We start from the raw sequence: 21,284 nt of genomic DNA on the forward strand, positions 1-21,284 counted from the left end.
AGCAGACTGCCTTTCAGGAGTCTTTCTTTTTTTTTTTTAATATTTTTTTTATTTATTCATTTTAGAGAGGAGAGAGAGAGAGAGGGAGGAAGGGGGAGGAGCAGGAAGCATCAACTCCCATATGTGCCTTGACCAGGCAAGCCCAGGGATTCAAACTGGCGACCTCAGTGTTTCCAGATCGATGCTTTATCCACTGAGCCACCACAGGTCAGGCAGGACCTTTCTATTGGCCTCTGGGCATGTCTACTATGCCTCAGCACTCCACAGGTCTGCTCTCTAAAGGCTGTCTGCAAGCTGCCAGCGCGCCCTTCTCCCCCACCACTTCAGCAGTTCTCTTCCCCAGGAGTGTGCTTTTTTTTCTTTTTTAAATTATTTTTATTTATTCATTCATTTTAGAGGAGACAGAGAGAGAGAGAGAGAGAGAGAGAGAGAGAGAGAGAGAAGGGGGGAAGGAGCAGGAAGCATCAACTCCCATATGTGCCTTGACCAGGCAAGCCCAGGATCCTGAACCGGCAACCTCAGCATTCCAGATCGAAGCTTGATCCACTGCACCACCACAGGTCAGGCAGGAGTGTGCTTTGTTAGCCTGTATGGCTGGCGGAAGTGCCGCACCCAGACAGGTCCGGGTGTAGGGAAGTCGGCTTTCGTGCACTTCCTGTGCGCTTTGTTTAGAAAGCTAGGATTATTCAGAAACTCTAGTCATAGCCCACGCAGAGGGTCACTACTGACAGTCTCCAACCCAGCCCTTCCATCCGGGAATGTGGGCACCCATGCCTGAAGCGCCAGGTGGATCCACTCACACACTGCCCACGCTCCCCAACTGGGATACCAGGAGTAAACAAGGCAACTGCTCACCCACTTCTGTCGGGGTCTGCCGCTGGCGTTAGCTCCACATGGGTAGAGCCGCAGGCATACTCTGTCCTAGGCTTGAAAGTCTCTGCCCTAGCCCAGCTTTTTCCATGCCCCCAGTCCTCACTTTCTCAGGTCAGTGAGAAAAGCAGAATACTCCATTCTCCATCTTATTTCCTTCAGAGTGGGTTATATATTCAGCCACCTTTTTGCCCAATTGTATCTTTGTTTGACGTGTCTTTCAGATGCTCCTGAGATTGTTTTTCTGTCTCTAGTTGTTGAATTTGTTGAAGTTTCGGGGAGAGGTATCAGGAGCACTCCTACGGTGCCATTTCTCTGACGTCACTCAGTGCATATTTTGAAGACTCAATTTTACCAAAAACATAGTACACCTGGCTTTATGCTTGACTAATGGATATGGTATGAGTAATGGAATTCATAGTTAGGGCCAAAATGAGGGCTAGGCTTGGTTCAATAATATGTATATTTGATGTTAATGGTTGCAATGGGTTTTTAAACGGCATCAACAGTAAGTAGGAGCAGGCCATGAGGTCCAACAATGTTTGGTCCTTAATGAAGGTGAATATACCCTAGTATACTTTTCATTTGATTAGTGTAAGGAATGCTTCAATAAGTAAAATGGGAGTAATTAATAAAAGGTTAATTATAAACATACTGTTGAGAAGGTGAACTTCCAATTATAAAAGCTTAAGTTTGATGCTATTACCAAGCTCTGATACCCTAACAAATCCTGTTCAGAATTGACATAGGTAAATTCCATTAAGATTGTATCATCTATTAATTTGAAGGTGCTTTTGTAAAGTACCCTATTTCTCTTGTTCTTTCATATTAGGAGAAATAGGAAATAGGAACTGACCGGGATACTATAGTCTCAATTCAGATCTTATAGGACTTTAAACATTGAACAAATGAACCATTAATAAAGTTACACCACTTGGGGTGTCCTGATCCAACATCAAGGTCATAAACTCTTGTTGTTGATATGAACTCTAGAATAGGATTGCTCTGTTATCCCTAGGGTATCTTATTAGGCTTTGTTGAAGAGGATGGTAGAAAGGCTGTATTAACAAGGACTGGTGAGGTTTATTGGGGTTTATCCATGATAGAACAGGCTCCTTTAGGGGTATATAAAGCACCATCAAGCCCTTGGAGTTTCAGATATTTGCTAGTAGTACTCTGGTGAATAATTTTGCTATATTATTTGGATTTAGGACTAAGCATAGTTGGGTATCTAACCCTAGTTGGAGTCTTAGCTCATGTAAGCAGGTATAAGAGTGACTTTCATAATTTATTATTTTTAGCTGTAGCTTTTTAAAGCTTAATTAAAACTTTGTTTAAAAAATATCTTTAACATACTATGCCAAAAGTCTTAATTGATTAATCATATGCCTGTGATGCTGGCACAAAGTATTTCAACCCAATGAAGTTTAGTCAAACTTTAGTTCATGGCTTAATTTTTGTCACTGCTGTTCTGGTAGAAGTGTGGTTAAGCAAGGCATTATGAGCTACTTGTTAGCGTGCTTGATGCCTGTTCCTTTTAATCATTGATCTAGAGGCCATTCCCATTGGGATACAGATGTGTAACTTTATTAAGAATTAACAGAAGGGTTGGACCAAACCTGTGTTTATGGAATTAGTAAACTCATTTAGGCATTTCAGTGTCTTGCTTTATTTTAGAATAGTCTAAGGGGCTCCTTGTCCACTAAAGTATTTTGAATTTAACTAGCATGCTAGTATTAGTGGAAATATTTTCAACTACTGGGGAGTAAGTTTTCCTAGTCCATAGATTAGAAACTTAAAGAGTTTTGGCATTTGAAATTTTTATTTAGTAAAGGATATTTGTTGAAATATGCCTTAGTTTAATTCATGATTTAGACATTACAGAATGCAGTAAGTAGGCTTTTATGTACTGTTATATTTTAATCTTGTTTTGGAGATTTGCCAAGATTGTTAATGAATACATACAGTTTTAAGGTCCACAGGAATTTTGCTGTTAATTTTTATTTGATAAACATGTGTAGTGTACAGTAGTCCCCCTTATCTGTGACTTTGCTTTCCATGGTTTATTACCTGTGGTCAACTGGTCTGAAAATATTAATGGAAAGTTACAGAAATAAATAATTTTTAAGTTTTACACTGTGCACCATTCTGAGTAGCATGACGAAATCTTGCATGATCCCACTCCATCCCATCCAGGACATGAATCATCTCTTTGTTCAGCATAGCCAGCCACATGATATAAACTACTCACCTTTAGTCACAGTAGCCATCTCAATGATCAGATCAACTGTAACAGTATCATAGTGCTTTGTTTGGTATTTTAATAAGGGTTCCAAAGCCATTCAATAACCTTTTTTTTACAGTATAGTTATAATTGTTGTTAATCTCTTGCAGTGCCTAATTTATAAACTTTATCATGGGTATAAATGTACAGGAAAAAACATAGTTTATATAGAGTTCAGTACTATCTGATTTTTAGGTGTCCACTGGGGCTCTTGGGCCATATCCCCCACAGATAAGGGGGGACTACTATACATGCAAAATTCTTATATATCCTATAAGCATTGACTAAATAACACCCTTTGGTTACTGTTGGTAAATTGTGTTCAATATAAGCCCAACTAAGAGGTTGCCTGTGTTAAGGTCTCAGATGGCTATAGCTGAGTCATAGCTTCTCCCCAATTTAAAAATAACAAATGTATGACAGTTCAGCTATATGTGAGCATGGGCTGATTTGTCTATCAAGATGTCTTATCTACAAGAAAAGCGTGGGTGATTTTAGGTGAGATGGTCCTGAAGTAAGAACCAGATGACTGATATAGTTCAGTTCTAGAAAAATCCCGTACTATGGGTCTGGAGTGAGAATAGGGGCAGATTTGTAGATGTGTTGCTGGTTTTCCATAGCTTGGTGATTAAGGACAGTTGTCAGTTGTGATAAGCATAGTGACTAGTGCTGATATGACTTAGTAGAATATAATAATATTATAATCAGTAATATTATGTCCTATGTAAGGGGATCAAATATATGTATGATGAAAGGAGACTAAACTTAGGGTGATGAGTATATAATGCAATATACAGATATATTGTACATTTGAAACGTATATAATCTTAACCAATGTCACTCCAAATAAATTTATTTACTTATTTATTTTAGAGAGGTGGGGGAGAAAGAGAAAGAGAAAGGCAGGGGGGAGGAGCAAGAAGCATCATCTCCCATATGTGCCTTGACCAGGCAAGCCCAGGGTTTCGAACCAGCGACTTCAATGTTACAGGTTGATGCTTTATCCACTGCATCATCACAGATCAGGCTATCACCCCACTAAATTTTTAAACATACTGACCCATAGAATTGTGAGAAAATAAGTAGTTGTTAAGCCACACAAAAACAATGTCTTATGTAAAATCAATTATATCTATTAGTTTATGAATGTGTAAGAGAATTCTGTGTACAATAACATTATAATGTGCTATTGTTTGATGTGCTTGCTTAAATGCATGGGGTAGTTAATATATGGTTACATATAATATGTCTTGTACAATCAAACATGTAGGTACCAAAATTGTAAGGGATAGGTAATTTAATGCATGAAGTACATAGCAATAGAATAGTCTAGAATTTGTTTTTAATACTGAAATAGCATGTGACCAAGTTTCACTGTTCATGTGTAACTTTCAGGGAAGAGCTGAAAGTAGAATTGCAGCTTTGATTGCTGATGGTGGCTAGAGCTTCTTCCTTGATGACCTAGGGAGGTTTTATACCTTTTATGGTTTATAAGACCAGAGTAATAAATATACTGTTAAGATTCTTCATTTTAGAAGATTGTTTTCAATTAAGCTTGTGTCATTAGTACAAGAAGAAAATATAAGACTGATGCTAGTTAGCCAATGATGATAAAAGGATGTTCAACTGGTTGTCCTCCAACTCAGGTTAATGTCAGTAGGTCTGCTACTAGTAGGCAGAATAAGCATTAGATGAGGGTAAGAATATTACACTTTGCAGTTTTGATGTAAAAGATACTGCAATAATTGCTAGAATTAAAATAGAGCTAATAAGCTACTTAATTTGGGGGGGGGATAGATATGATTGCATATGCAAATAGGAAGTAACATTCTGGCTTAATGGGTGGAAGAGTATTAAGAGGTTTGCTGTGTGCAACTGTCTGGATCTCCTTGAGAATAAGATTAGTCTAGTCTAGCTAGGACTAGAATTAAAAATAAAAGTCCTAAAATATTGATTGTATAGAAGGGGTGAAACGGAATTTTGTCTGTTAGATGAAATTCCTGATGGGTTGATTGTATTTTTATAAAGAAATAGGTGAATAACTAGGGCTGAAATAACAAATGGGAGGATGAAATGAAGGTGAAGAATCAGGTGAGTATAGCTTTGTCAAGTGAGAATCCTCAGATCCAAAGACAAGTGTCAATGTAGAGAATGGCTGAGAGATTTGTGATAACTGTTGCTCCTCAGAAAAGCCTATAAATGCTATCGCTATTACTGTAAGATGATTCCAAGGCTTCATGTTTCTAGAGAGGTATAAGACCCATAATATAGGCATAGTCCTAAGTGAATGAATAAGGACTATAAATGCTTCATTGATGTGTAGGTATCAAATAATTCATTTGTATTGTAGTTCATGTCTCAGCAGTTGTGGGTCATGAAGGAAGTGTTTATTGCATCTGATGTATAAATGTATTTGTACAATCAAGAATTTTTTTTTTTTTTTTTTTTTTTTGTATTTTTCTGAAGCTGGAAACGGGGAGAGACAGACAGACTCCCACATGCGCCCGACCGGGATCCACCCGGCATGCCCACCAGGGGCCACGCTCTGCCCACCAGGGGGCGATTCTCTGCCCCTCCAGGGCATTGCTCTGTTGCTACCAGAGCCACTCTAGCACCTGGGGCAGAGGCCAAGGTGCCATCCCCAGCGCCCGGGCCATCTTTCCTCCAATGGAGCCTCAGCTGAGGGAGGGGAAGAGAGAGACAGAGAGGAAGGAGAGGGGAAGGGGTTGAGAAGCAGATGGGCGCTTCTCCTGTGTGCCCTGGCCGGGAATCGAACCCGGGACTTCTGCACGCCAGGCCGACGCTCTACCACTGAGCCAACCGGCCAGGGCCTCAAGAAGATTCTTAAAAGGGAACCAAAGTTTCATCATGATGAAATATTTAATGGGGCTGGTAATCAATGAATGAGTTATTAACAATGCTAATTAGTGGGTGGGATTTACAGATGTCGGTCAATATTCTTATAGTTGAAATACAATTCTTTTTTATGTCATAATTAGTTATGGTTAAATTCCATGTGAGAATGATGGCATATATTGTATTTAACTATGTAGTTAAGCTTTGTAGGTTTTCTTCATGACCTTCATTTATGTATTTATAGTGTAAGTTTAGGGTTGGCTTAAGAATTGGTTGAGGTATTATAGTCAATTTTGGTAGATCTTTTTTTAGGTTTAATAGGTTTTAAATTTATGTGGGGGGGAATGTTGGTAGTTTTTGGTTATACAACAACTATGACTACTGAGGATTATCCTAAATTTTGAGTTTCTAATATAACTGTCTTTGGACTATTTTGTTCAGGGTTGTTGATTGAGGCTATGGTAGTTTTATACATATTGAAGCATGATGAGGTGAAGACTTTATTTATTTATTTATTTATTTATTATTTTTTTTTTGCATTTTTCTGAAGCTGGAAACAGGGAGAGATAGACAGACTCCCGCATGCGCCCGACTGGGATCCGCCCGACTGGGATCCACCCGGCACGCCCACCAGGGGGCGAATCTCTGCCCACCAGGGGGCGATGCTCTGCCCATCCTGGGCGTCGCCATGTTGCGACCCTCCTGGGTGTCGCCATGTTGCCACCAGAGCCACTCTAGCGCCTGGGGCAGAGGCCACAGAGCCATCCCTAGCGCCCAGGCCATCTTTGCTCCAATAGAGCCTTGGCTGCGGGAGGGGAAGAGAGAGACAGAGAGGAAGGCGCGGCGGAGGGGTGGAGAAGCAAATGGGCCCTGGCCGGGAATCGAACCCGGTAGGTGAAGACTTTAAATGTAATGGATTAAGCTGAGTGATTTATGACACTGGAGATTCTGGCACTGTTACTGAGGAGGCTACAGGGGGAGCTGCATTATTTTACTACAGAATGCAACTGATGGCAGTCACTAGATTGATCATTGCTTATTGGTATCCTGGTTGTATGAGAAGTTACTTGTGGAAATTAAATAAGAATAGGCTTAAGGCTAATGAAACAAAGAAAAAAATATAGTTAGGTCTCTGGGTCAGATTAGTGTTGAGATTTTTTGTTTGAAAATGGGAAATGGATTTTGATAATACATTTCCTACTCAAATTAAGTCTAATAATAATGATGCTCATTTTTGGCTTGCTAAAAAGTTAACAAATGGTGCAGGCTACTGTATAATATTTTGTGTAATATGGTTAAGTGCAAGGGCCAGAATAAAACCTGAAACAGTTGTAGCAAGGGCTGCTAATTTTAGGTAATAAGCATAGATCTGAATACCCATCCACATGGTGATAAAGTTCAAAACCACTACTCCTTCCTTACCTCGCTTTCATTGTCCTAACATCTATGACATGGCTATTACTATCAATAGGAATACAAAATCAAAGATAAATTATATATTACATGTTTATTAATGGGACAATTTTTATGTAAAATTTACATTTTATGAAAAAATTAAAAATATTTACAAAATTTTGTAAGATAGATTTGTATTGTTCTAATTACAACTCAAAGTAGTAAATAACAATTCTTAAAAACTCACATTTGTTAGAGTTCTGTGTTTACAAATTCTTGGTTAAAGAGATAGCTACCAAGTTTATCACTATACATAAGCAAGAACCAGCTTGCTAAACATCTCCTGTTGAAAATCTACTGGTGTTTTTCACACCATTAGTGGGGTTTTGAATGAAAAACAAAACAAAACAAAAAAAAACTATATAAACTCATATGGCTTCAAAATTGTAACCTGCACCCAATACAAATTTATGTATTAGGTGCAGAAGTTTAACCATTTCACTAATTTGTACATTTTTAGGTAATACTTGATTTAAAACAAACATTGTAAGTATAATGGTGTCTGAATTCCAATAATAAAATATTTACTGCTCAATAAAAGCAGTTTGACTGCAAAGCAGTTACAGTTAAGATTCCATTAAGTGACTGCAAAACTGGCATTTAAAAGAGCACAATATGAGTTAGAATTTCTAATTTTGTTCACTGTTAAGATGAACATTTTAGCAAATTGTCTTTTAGCACTGTCTTATGTATTACTTTAGTCAAATCTAAATTTAGAAATGGGCTAACACTGAATATATTAAAAAGCACATACTGTGTTATATATACTGCTCACAAAAATTAGGGGATATTTCAAAATGAATATGAAGTGATAAAAATAAGCATTTGATTGTTTTTTTATTAAACAAGAACATCAGAAAAGCAAATGACAAGTTAAAGAGTTGTTCAATTATGCAAATGAGATGCAACTTTTCTTTCATTGGTGAAAATGCACTATACAAAAGACTGAAAGTATTGGAGTGTCAGCACTTTCCCTGATCCCCTAATTTTTGTGAGCAGTGTATATTGCTGAGTAGATTGTCTGCTGTATTTAGTATAGCCAAGATGTTTCATAGATGTCTAGTAGTAGGAGTTTTATTTTCTGTAAAGCTTAACAGAATAATTAGTGGTTTTATATAAATTATATATAACACAATTTATTTCTATGCAAAATGCAAGACACTGGTATTTATCTTTATAAATAAAATTTCCATTTGTAAATTATGAAACTTTGTCCAAAATATTTAATTCCTTCAATTAATCAGGATTTACTATAAAGTTAGGTTATTAGTAGTTTATTTAAGAAATGCTTAACCCAATCCATCACCATAAATTGGTAATCTTTCCAATCGTTGAAATGAAAAAAATGGCAGATTTCTCTAAAGCCAAAACTAATATATTCTAAAATGTATTCCTCACAAAATACTACAAAATTCATGCTCACAACTCATTCAGTAAATAAATGTATAAATTTCCAAGTGGAAGGAAATATTAAATTTGAGTTAAAATACCAGTTACCAATTCACCATTACAGTTTTTCAGAAGTTGTTTTAAGATTTACATACTTTTGAGGAGGCTAAGGTAGAATATCTGAAGGTACTTTTCCCCCTGTAAACATAAGCCATTAGGTAGCTATTTCTCCTTCTAGTGGCTACAGTGTTTTAGTAAAGTAAGCCAGGGTTCTTAAGTGGAAATTATCCTTTAGTTATTCTAAACTCCCGTCCCAATCCCAGCCAAATTTATCTACAAAAATTGCAATTAACTTGTAAAAATGCTTGACCACTGTAAGATTCTGAACAGAAGATCCAGATCGTGGGGGGAAAAAAAAGTGAGGCACGTTTATGAGCACAAAGTGGATAGGCACATTTCTGGTTTTTGTTATTGTTTTAAAAGGCACACATTATGCAATCCATATAAAAATAAATTAAATCTACAGCATTAATTCATCAAAACAATTACAACTTCTATAAAGTTAACTAACTGCAGAAGTAAACTTCTCTGCTGTCTTTTGCAAGCTTATTTTAAAACACATTGCACTTGAGGATTAAAAAAATCATATAAAACACCATTTACAATTACATGTTTATAAAAATCATATGATAAATTTTTTGCATACAACTCGGACTCTGGTCTGATTACTTTATGGCACAAAACTCAATCTGATTGAGTGTTCTAAATTAACATTATCCAAAATGTAGAATTCACCTTATGTTTATAACCTTTCAATATCAAACTTAAAAAATTTCAAAACTATATGAGACTCTAAAAATTTATGGAAAGCTAAATTACTTTGTGCTTGCTCTCCTGAAATTTTAGGCCTGATATTACACTATACCTCCCCTTTTATTTTCAATATAGACACTGAATCAATGTGCTTCCTGAATATTGCAGTTTATCATTTACAGCATTGAAAATCATTTTGGCGCTATTTCTTTTGATGACTCACTTCAAAGGTGCAATTTAATATTTACAGTCAGCTCTCACATATGTCTAAGTTTTAAAAACATAATACAAGTTAGAATGATGTTTGGAAAGAACAGATAATGCAGAATGGCAGGTATGTACTACTCCCTTGAGCCAACCACTTTGTTAGGTCCATCAACAATCTGCCAGGTATCGTCCTGAAAAACAGCAAGTAGAACTTTGCAATTATAATTTCCAATGAACTTAAACATTTTCACTGTGGTAACAGATACAGAACCCCAGTTCCCATCTGCCATTTACAATACATTAGAATCAGATCACAGCTGTTGAGCTATATTGACCATGGGTATTCTTTCCCAGGTATATCTCTACCTGGCACCTTATACCAAATGTCAAAGAAAAAACTTCCATGCCTTTAGATTAGAATACAAATGTTTCCCCATGTGCATGAAAAAACTTGACATCTCCCAACTTACCAGTGGCAAACCGCTTCTTTACCAAAGAAAGCCTATAGCCAGTGCCTACAAGTTCAATATCCATTCCTGAGAGGGTACTTCCCTCGCTGAGGAATTGCACTGCAAGTGTTGTGGGTTTACTGGGTCCTTCTGAAAGATCAAATTTTGCTCTGAGGGACCCAGAACCTACAAAGAAAAGAATAAAGAATTTACACAGGGTAACATACATTACATACCAAAAAAATCAAATGAGCACAAGAGCTAACAATCCTCTGTCAAATTCATGACATGTACAATAAACGAATCACAGTCCTGTCTCCAAGTCAGACTTTATTCAGTAAATAATCTTAATCCATGCTTCTCTTCGACTTAATACAAATATCAGAGATGTTTACTGCTGAGATTCTTAATGCTATATGCATGCTGAAGTGAGTCAGAAGAGAAGGAAGTCAGTGAGGCAGTTGAGAGGGAAGCCCTAGGCCCTGGCCGGTTGGCTCAGAGGTAAAGCATTGGCCTAGCGTGTGGAAGTCCTGGGTTAGATTCCTGGTCAGGGTACACAGGAGAAGCAACCACCTGTTTCTCCACCACTCCTTTTCCTCCTTCTCCCCCCCCCCCCACAGCCATGGCTCATTCAAGTAAGTTGGCCCCAGGCACTAAGCATGGCAGCATGGCATTGCCTCAGGCGCTAAAATAGCTCAGTTGCCAGCAACTGAGCAAAGGCCACATATGGATAGAGCATTGCCTCATGGGGTGCTTGCTGGGTGGATCCCAGTCGAGGCGCATGCTGAGTCTTTCTCTCTGTCTCCCCACTTCTCAATAATAAAACATAAAAAAAATTAGAGAGGGGAGTGAGTGAGAGAGAGGGAAGAGGAATGAGTAGAAATGAAGTCAAAAGAAATGACTCTCTGGCCGGTTGGCTCAGTGGTAGAGTGTCGGCCTGGTGTGCAGGAGTCCTGGGTTCGATTCCCGGCCAGGGCACACAGGAGAGGCGCCCATCTGCTTCTCCACCACTCCCCCTCTCCTTCTTCTCTATCTCTCTCTTCCCCTCCCTCAGCCAAGGCTCCATTGGAGCAAAGTTGGCCCGGGCACTGAGGATGGCTCTGTGGCCTCTGCCTCAGGCGCTAGAATGGCTCTGGTTGCAACAGAGCAACGCCCCAGATGGGCAGAGCATTGCCCCCTGGTAGGCATGCCAGGTGGATCCTGGTCGGGTGCATGTGGGAATCTGTCTGACTGCCTCCCCGTTTCCAACTTCAGAAAAATACAAAAAAGGAAAATGACTGCTGTGTATCATCATATCATGGGGTGGGAGTGAGAACAAAGTAAAAACAGCGAGAGAGCTCTAGCAACACTACTATTTTCTATTCACCTCTCTTCTTAAAATTTAACTGGTCTAAGATCATGCAAATTAGATATTTTAAGGTGTTTTATTCTAGATATAACCATTTTTTCAACATACTTCATGCCTAACAACATGGCAGAAACAGTATACCAAATAATTATGTTGAATACAATAAATCCTGTAAAAGAGCTCTCAGGAGCCATGGGACACAAAAGTACCTAAAATGGTAGTGGGGAAGAACATGTGTATTTCAGGCAGAGGGAACTACAGTGACAGAGATGGGAGAGCAGAAAGAGCATGATGTATTTAAGGAAACTACTTCTATACCAGAAGAGTGGAAGAACAGGAGGGGAATGGAAGATGAGACTAGAACGGTAGCAAGGAACAAGCTCTAAATATCTTTACATAAGAAATAACCACGAGGAGTCACCAAGGTAAGGAAGACAAAATCATTTCAAATTAATGTTTTAGAAGGGGAGAGAGGAGCAAGATGCAAAGTAAGGAAGCCAAATGAAAGTCAGTAAAGTAGTCTAGGACTCTAGGTGAAAGAAAAAGGGGATCTGAACTAGGCTAAGGGAAAGGAAAGAAAGGAATGCATTTGAAAGATATTTAGGAGCTGGAAACAAGAGGTAACAAAGGAGTTTACTGGGAGGTTACCAGGTTTCTGGTTGGGGAAAGTGAGCAGAATTGATAGGTAACAGGAGTGATAATTTCTGATTCCTTGCACAGAAACTGAAAATTACAGAGAAAAATCTTGAAGAAGATACTGTAACACTGACCTACCCTATACTATTGTTGTCAATAGGGGAGACGACTTGCTGCCTCATTGAAATTTCTTTTTCCCATTGTTTGGGGCGGGGAGAGTGAGCATCAACTCATTGTTTCATTTAGTTCCATCTAGTTGTGCACTCATTGCTGCTCCTACGTGTGCTGATCAGGGATCAAACCCATGACCCTGGTGCACATGAACGACATTTTTCCCCTGCACCACCCAGCCAGGGCCTGCTGCCTAATTCTTAACCACTGTCCAAGACCTCCTTAAACTTTTAAAATTCTTGATTTGTACTTCAATTCTGTGAAAGTTCCACCACAGGCCAAGAGCAGCTACCTTGGCAATAAACTTGAGTATTATTTCCTGTTCCTCTTCTGGGCATAAAGCCAGAATAAACACAGATTTCTATTTTATGGTATTCTAATTTGGATATTTCTTTTTAAAGGCTGAATAACCAAATCAAAACCACATTTATAAAGTTTTTCTATTTCCTCACGTAGACACCCTGATACCTGAATAATAGAGGGAAACTGTATGGCCAGTAGCCGCGGCTGACATGGCCATTCACATGCAGGTTCTCCTTGAACTGGTGTGCCATTCCTTTATTAAAATGTCGCACCAGCTGAAGAGCAAACACACAGAGAAAACACTTCCCCTTCACTCATTCAGAGCTCCCAAAGCCCTGACACATTCTCTGGTTTCACAACCAGGAGAATCTTCTCCGGTTTCTCCTAGAATCAAAGGTCCCACCCCTCTGGTGTGTATATAATATATATATATACACACACACACACCACATCATCTTTATCCACTGAAGGATACTTAGAGTTTGTTTACATGCCTTAGGTACTAAAAATAATGCTGAAGTGAACATAGAGTACACACATATATCTTTACAAATAAATGCTTTCAAGTTTTTGAGGTAAATACCTAGAAGAGGGATTGCTGGGTCATATGGTAGCTCTGTTAATGTAAGGAACCTCCATACTGTTTTCCACAATGGCTGCACCAGTTTACATTCCTACCAGCAGTATATGAAGGTTCCTTTTTCTCCACAACCTCTCTAACACTTACAATTTCTTGTCTTATTGATATTAGCCACTCTAATAGGTGGGAGGTAGTATTTCATTGTGGTTTTGATTTGAATTCTCCTTATAGCTATGAAGGTGAGCATCTTTTCATACATCTGTTGGCCACTTGCATTCTTCTTTGGAAAAGTGTTCAGGTCCTCTGCCTATATTTTAATTGGAATGCTTGTTCTTTGTTGTTGTCGCTCAATTGTGTGAGTTTTTGGATATTAGCCAATTATGAGAGGTACTGTCTGCAAATATCATCTCCCATTCAGCTGGCTGCCTTTCTGTTTTGTTGATGGTTTCTTTTGCAGTGCAGAAACTTTTTAGTTTGATATAATCCCATTCCTTTATTTTTGCTTTTACTTTGCAAGGGGGCTTTTTAAAGCCTGAAAGCTTTTACATGAATTCCTGGGAGGCCAGGAGGACTCCATTAACAGTGAGCAAAAGAATGTGTTATATCATTAGTTACCGAGTTACTTAGCGGGTAACTTCTTCAAATTGACTTTATTAAGTATTTTCTCTTAATGTTACCATGTGAACATAAGAAGCATTTACTTAATATTTATGAAGTTACAAAACAAATTTTATTTCTTACAGAGAAAGCATATTCAACCTAAAAGGGAAAGAATGCATTCTGAATCTCAACTGGTTATTTAAGATACTAACTTCCACCTAGTGGTCAATTCTAGAACTGACGGCATGCAATTTCAGGGGCAAACTTTCCATAAACATGCCTTAAAACATCCATTTTCAGTGACCTCACATTTAATAATAATAATTTTTAAAAAGCAAGCAAAGAAAGCATACACTTACCTCCATTTTCTGATTTTTCTGAAATACCAGACAGTTTCCAAAAGGCCTTCATCTGGTCCGCATTCCTATAATAAAAAATACCTTCAGATTAAGTAGCTAGTATTAAGCCTTATACATGGAGAGCACTCAATAAATAAATGTATTTTAAATATCTCACTAAAACAACTACAGTACTAAATTTACTTTCAATAGTCTCAGCTGGTGAAAATATTTGATATGATGTTACAGTCTTCTCTAGCCACATCGCAGTTCACTTCTCGCGGTCTCACTGTATCGTGGATTTTTAAATTGTATATATCTAATTTTGTATTGTGGACTTTTGCTGTATCGCAGGATTTTGCAGTATATAGGTTTTTGGAGTTTTTTATTTTATTGTTTTAGTTTTTTATTTAAATTCATTGTGTTTACAAATGTATCACCCCTCCCCTGTGTTCCCCTCAACATCCCCTTGCCCCACTCCCCATAACTCCCTCCCCCTTCCCTCCAGGATTTTCTTTTCTGTTCTCTATAATGCTGTTACCAGTATATAGGTATTTTTATATATTTATTATTTTAATTATTTTTGCAGTAAAATAAGCAAAACAAGTGTGTGAAAGGTTAATAACAGTGGGAAAGGTTTATAAGAGTGTGAGGAGGGTTTATAAAGCCTTAAAATATATATAAATAATAAAATAAATATAAGGTCACTACTTCATGGATTATCACCTATCGCTGTGGGTTATCCCCACGACAGACGAGGGACCACTGTATATCTTTCTCAATTAATGGAATTTTTACCAAATTCTGTAATTCTTCTCATTTCTACTAGTCAGAGAAAGAAAAACTGAATGTGTAGGTGGTCCAGTTTCTTCATACTCAAGAAAAACATATTTCAACCTGAAACCTATGTAATTTTATTATCCACTGTCACCCCACTAAATTCAATTAAAAATAATAAAATAAAAATTAAGAAAAACATACTTTTATTAAATAGTGTGGCAAACATAAAGCATAAAGTCTATAGTAATAAGAATGGAGGACAGGAGGTAGTTAAAAGATGAGAGTAATTAATACTACTAACCACTAATCATATGTCCCTATAGAGATTTCAGATGCTATATTTAACCTTGTAAAATACTATAATTATGATGATCTTTATTTTTTAAATAAAAACAAATAAGTTTAAAGAGGGTAAGCAATCTGCCTAAGGGTAAAGTTGTCTCAAATCATTAAAGTCTGGGTGGTGACAGCAAAACTAGCTTTGTTTATTTCGGGTTGAGGCTAGCATGGCTTGACTAGTAAAATGAACATCATTTTTATAGCACTATTTCTATGGGAAAATTCACTAGAGCTTTCAAACATATAACTTTCATAACTTAGGTTCTAGAAGTTGGAGGTTAAAATCAATTTAGCAGGAATTCAGAAATTTACTTAATTTACCATATTGCAGGAGGAAGGGACTGCATGTTTGTGACTCCTCCATCTACTGGTACCACCACTTGTATGTTGGAAAGCACACTTGGTGCCACCATAGCTTCTGGGTTATATTTATAATCCACTCTAAGATCTGTGGTGCCAGCACTACATTTCCAATATGTTGCGAGATTTAGAGGAGTGGACTGAATACCATTTGATGACACCTTTAAAGAGAAAACAATTATTTGGCTTAAAACGTAAACAAATCATATTAATGACATGTAAGGTTGAACACAGGAGTTCACAGAATCAAAAACAAATGAGGGAGCCATCCGTTGCTAGAGAAAGCAGAAATAAGAGTCACTCTCAGAATCTGAACCTGGAATCATCTACATCAAAATTTCCTTGGTGCTTGCTTAAAATGCACAGTCCCCTGACTCCAAATGCAAAAAATCTGATTTAACAGTTTAGGTACAGAGCCCAGAAAACAGCCATGTTATCAAGTGATTCTTATCTAATATTTGAATACCTTTCAACATTTAACAGAATTCTAAGATTCTTTATGAATTATAAGAATTTAGATTTAAAATAGAAGAATAGATCACTATAAAGTTCTGGCAAGCCTGGAATTAGAAGACCTCCAACTTCAAATGTCTAATTTTAATCCCATGACCCACAATAAATGGTACCTTTTTTTTTTTTTTTTTTTTTTTAATATTTTTCTGAAGTTGGAAACGGGGAGCAGTCAGACAGACTCCCGCATGCACCCGACCAGGATCCAGCCGGCATGCCCACCAGGGGGCGATGCTCTGCCCATCTGGGGCGTTGCTCTGTTGCAACCAGGGCCATTCTAGCGCCTGAGGCAGAGGCCATGGAGCCATCCTCAGTACCCGGGCCAACTTTGCTCCAATGGAGCTTTGGCTGCAGGAGGGGGAGAGACAGAGAGGAAGGAGAGGGGGAGGGGTGGAGAAGCAGATGGGCGCCTCTCCTGTGTGCCCTGGCTGGGAATCGAACCCGGGACTCCTGCAGGCCAGGCCGATGCTCTACCACTGAGCAAACTGGCCAGGGCCCAATTCTAATTCTTTAGTTCTTTGAAATGACTCCCTTTCAAGGATACTTTGATCACCCTGTTTGAATTTACATTGAAAATGCAACTTTCCATATCTTACTCTGCACAAGTTTTTCTTTTTTCATACCACTTATTTTCTAACACACAATATTATTTACTTATTATTTTATGTCTATCTCCTCTTTCAACTCCCAGCAATCAGCAATCACAGAATAAAAATGTCTATTGAATGAATGATAAATGAATATTTGGTATAAACTTTAAGCCAACTTAAATGGCTGCAGAACTTGGCAGCAACACTTTTTTACTCTTTAGGTATTTATTTCCTAGAAACATAAACCATTTTAATAAAATTACCCTATTAAAAATTCAAACAATACAAAAGTACTATATATGCAATTCGAAACTTAACCCTTAGCATTCTTACTCCTGTTAGCATTTAAATATTGATTCTGTTAAGGGTTTACTTTAAATATTTTATATACAATTTTATTTTTGTGTCAAATATCTCACTCTCTTCTTGCATGGCTTCTGGATTTTGTGCCATTCTTAAAAAGATCTTCCACACTTCAAGATTAAAAATGGTAATAAATAGATATTATACATGTACCCACAAATACACATATATTCACCCACCCAGAATTTATTTTAGTATCTTGAGGATTTCATTTATCATTAAACTTTTGATTCTTATAGATTTTATTTTGGTTAAAAGTTAGAAACTTAATTTTTACCCAACTCTGGACTGCTGCCTCAATACCATTTATAGAAAAATTCATCATTTCCACGTTGCCTTGAAATGCTACTTTGTCATATAAACAATCTGCCCTTTACTCTTAGATCTATTTCTGGGTACTCTAATTTGTTCAATTCATCGGCCACTACTGTTATTCCCGCTGCAAACTTTTATAATGTCACCTTATAATAATGTCCTCCTTAAAACTAAAACATTACTCCACGTTACTGTTTGAACCAATGCTTTTCAACCACTGGTCCACCAGAAATTTCATGCAAGTCCATGAAAGTGTTAACCTTGTTGGACTGCAGGATAAATGTCAACCGCAGAGCAGCAGTTGAAAACCACTGGTTGAAAACATTTCTTACACCTTACTCTTCTAAACATTATTCTTCCAGAGAACTTGAAAATGATTGTCAAGTCTCCCAACACAGATACATAAAAAGCTCTACTGGGATTCTGATCAGGATAATACTAAATTTCTAAGTTAATTTAGAAAGTTAAACTTTTTTACAACATGAGTATTCCTATAAGTGAATAAAGCATTCCTTCCTAACTACACTAAAGCCAGTAGAGACTGTATTATGTTTAGCCCTGATTGGTTATTTTTATTGTGAATATTTTGATCTATTAGTTTTCCTGATTGCTTTGAAAACTATTAATTTTTATATTAATAGTTTCACTAAATTCTCCTACATCAGATAGTTTTTCAGTTGATTTGCTTGAATTTTCCAGGAATATAATGGTATCTGTAAGTACTAATAATTTTGGTTCCTCCTTTTCAATATTTATTACCATTTATTTTATTCTCTTGGCTAATTATACTAACACATCCAGGAAAATCTTGTATGTTAAAAGAAAAAATGGTTGTCTTTGCCATTCCTGACTTTGATTGATTTAAGTGTTTTAAATCAAGACTGATGCTGCTGGTCTTTCCAAGTTAAGGATGCATCCATGTATTTATATTTATCCAATATTTTAATCAGAAATAGATGGTGAATTTGATCAAACTGGTCAAAATCTCCATAGGCTTAGATAACAGATTTTCGGATTCGGAAACATCTTTGCATTCCTGGAATGAATTTCATTTGGCCATGACATATTATTCATTTAATGATCTGCAATATTCTGTTTTTCAGTAGTTTAAATTTAGGAATTTTCAATGAAGGGACACTCACCTGATACTTTAATACATCTACATTATAATACGAAGAAGCTGGATTTTGCTCTGATAGTTTCTTGAGGTAGACAGTAACAGCTTGCATGTTCATCCAAAAATCTTTTGTGTTAGAATCACACTGCGATGGATCACTGCATGTATAAGAAATATTTTTATTATTTTATTTGAGTTATCTTTTATCTTTAATAATAATTTGAGTAATAATTTGGAGACTTGGGAAAAGCTAGTAGGAAGGAACCAAAAAGGTAGGATGAGAGAAAGCTAAAGTTAGGGGACAACGAATAAAACATAGCAGAAGCTTGCCTGATGATAAGATGGCCAGTAGAGAAGGATTTAACAATGTAATAACTACCACCACCATCAAAAACAAAAAAAAACAGCAGATGGCTGTTCAATCATTATAATTTAAATCAAAGACAATACCCAAATTATTTATTGCTTCAAGAAGGGAAAAATTTCATATAAAGAAGTTTCACCTTTAAAACAAAAGTACACAAACCTGAACACAAGTTGTGCATTTGGAAGAATTTGCTCTACTCTGTTGATATTTTTCACTCTAAAGCATAGCACAGCTGGAGATGGATTGCTAGTGAAGACTTTAATAATTCCACTTGGAAATGATATTGTCATGTCACCAGTGATCTTCACAATGCATCTGAAATTGGGGATTTTGAAAATTTTAAATAGTTTAAGGTGCTTGAATCTCCACTTAAAAACATATTTGGTTTAAAAAGGACTTTATAAATATTTATTATAATAATAAAATTATTTTTTTCAGTTTATTTAAAAAATGATCCTATATGAAATGGCATACTCAACACAAATTCAGGCACACTGATAACAGTCCTCTACTTGTTTACCAAAACCATCCCCTGGCTGTCTTGGAAGGTAACATTATCCCTCCATTGTAGCTATTTTTTCCCTCCAAACTCCACAAAGCACTGGGCTTCAGGGTGGAAGTCAGTGGTAAATGTCTTCCTTATTCCTAATACCTCTTCCAACTCTATATTCTTCTTCCTTCCTATAAACCACCAGCTTCTTTTGAAACTCATACCACTGAACTATACTACTCACCTCATTCTTTTCAAGTCATCTTTAACACTCCCCTTTCATTTTCTGAAAAATTTTAGCACTTGGCCTATTGTAAGGAGTAATAGTACAGAAACAGACCATAATAATTCTTAGTGACATCAATATCTACACAGATAATCCTTTCAATATTGTAATCATCTAGTTCTTTAGCCCCTCACCTCTAATGACCCTGTCTTTCTGGCCACCTCAACTATGCTGCAGCTACTCCATTATCTCAATTTCAGACTCCCCATTTACCTAATCACCACTTCCTTTGTTTCCAACTCATTCTGTCTAGTACTGCATTTCCAACAATTCTCCAACATCATTAAAACCTCCACAATGTTATTCCTACCACCTTTTTCACTAATTTTCATTCATTCCTTCCCATCTCATTTCCTCACTCCTTATCTTGGAATTTCCTGGTCTATTATTACACACACTTGTATGCATACGTCCTCCCTTGCTTCTTTTTCACTTGAGTTATACACACTGCTTAGCAAAACACAGTCTTGGCTAAATTTGGCTCCTCACCCCTATTTATAGCGCTGAACATGACCGGAGAAAAGGCCTAGGCCCCCTTACTGTTACCTGACAATTCCACTACATTCCCTACCTCTTCTCATACCTTCACCTTTTCCCTCAAATTTGTAATATTTCGTCCCTGTACTCACAGCCATTTTAAATTTTACTGAAAAAATAAAATCAGAAAGGAACCTTCTCATATTCTCACCACAGAATTCCTAATGTACCTAACTGTGTATCCATACCTTCTGCTTCCCCTCCTGTTTCAACTGATGATCAGTCTATGCACCTAAGGCCAATCCTATCACTTCTGCACTGAAGCTGCCTCTTCTCTTACACACCCAAGGGCTTCACTCTTGCATTCATCCCTCTCTTTCCTGACAATTCAGTTTTTCCTATAAATACTGGATCTTTCCCATCACCATACAGGCATGCTAAAGTAAATATAGCCTTAAAAACACTAAAATCAATAGAAATCCTCCTTTTGATTCTACCATCTCTCTTCTGCAACTACTCCATTTTTCTGCTCCACTTAGAGTAAAATATCCTGAAAGAGTTATCTCCTCTTGCTCTCCAACTACAGTGGTCTATTCTTTGCATCATGTCCTGCTCCTGAACTTCCTCCAAGCAGGTTTTCATCTCCACCACTCTGCTGAAATTGTTCTTGTGAAGGTCACCAATGACTTCCAAATTGTCAATGGTCAATGTTTCTTGACCTGTCAGTGGCATCAGATACAGTTTCACGAACCTCCCTTCATGAAAGGGTTTATTCACTTAGTTTCTGGGACACTGGTTCTTTCCTCACCTCTCTTCTTGCATGCTATCTCAAACTCCTTTACTGGATCATTCTTGTCTTTCTGTTTTCTAAACACTGGAGGGGACCAAGATTTCATCAAATATCTTTTCTCCTCTCTAAGGCCCCTGGCTTTAAGTATTATATATAAATTAACGACAACTAGATATTTTATCTCTAACATGAATTCCAGAA

At 37.3% G+C, this 21,284-nt stretch overlaps 1 protein-coding gene across 1 annotated transcript in view; it reads right to left on the reverse strand.

Annotated features, from left to right (window-relative positions):
• Positions 1-8,989: 8,989 nt before the first annotated feature.
• FCHO2 (FCH and mu domain containing endocytic adaptor 2) overlaps positions 8,990-21,284 on the reverse strand; it is a 143,144-nt gene continuing 130,849 nt past the window's right edge. The window contains exons 21-26 of the mRNA XM_066241450.1: positions 19,200-19,355; positions 18,699-18,831; positions 15,740-15,939; positions 14,321-14,385; positions 10,345-10,509; positions 8,990-10,065 (exon numbers count right to left, since the gene is read on the reverse strand). Of these exons, the coding sequence (XP_066097547.1) occupies positions 10,043-10,065; positions 10,345-10,509; positions 14,321-14,385; positions 15,740-15,939; positions 18,699-18,831; positions 19,200-19,355 (742 nt within the window). The 3' untranslated portion in view covers positions 8,990-10,042. The remainder of the gene's footprint in view (positions 10,066-10,344; positions 10,510-14,320; positions 14,386-15,739; positions 15,940-18,698; positions 18,832-19,199; positions 19,356-21,284) is intronic.

Source organism: Saccopteryx bilineata, chromosome 1 (genome assembly GCF_036850765.1).
Source record: "Saccopteryx bilineata isolate mSacBil1 chromosome 1, mSacBil1_pri_phased_curated, whole genome shotgun sequence".
NCBI lineage: Eukaryota > Metazoa > Chordata > Mammalia > Chiroptera > Emballonuridae > Saccopteryx > Saccopteryx bilineata.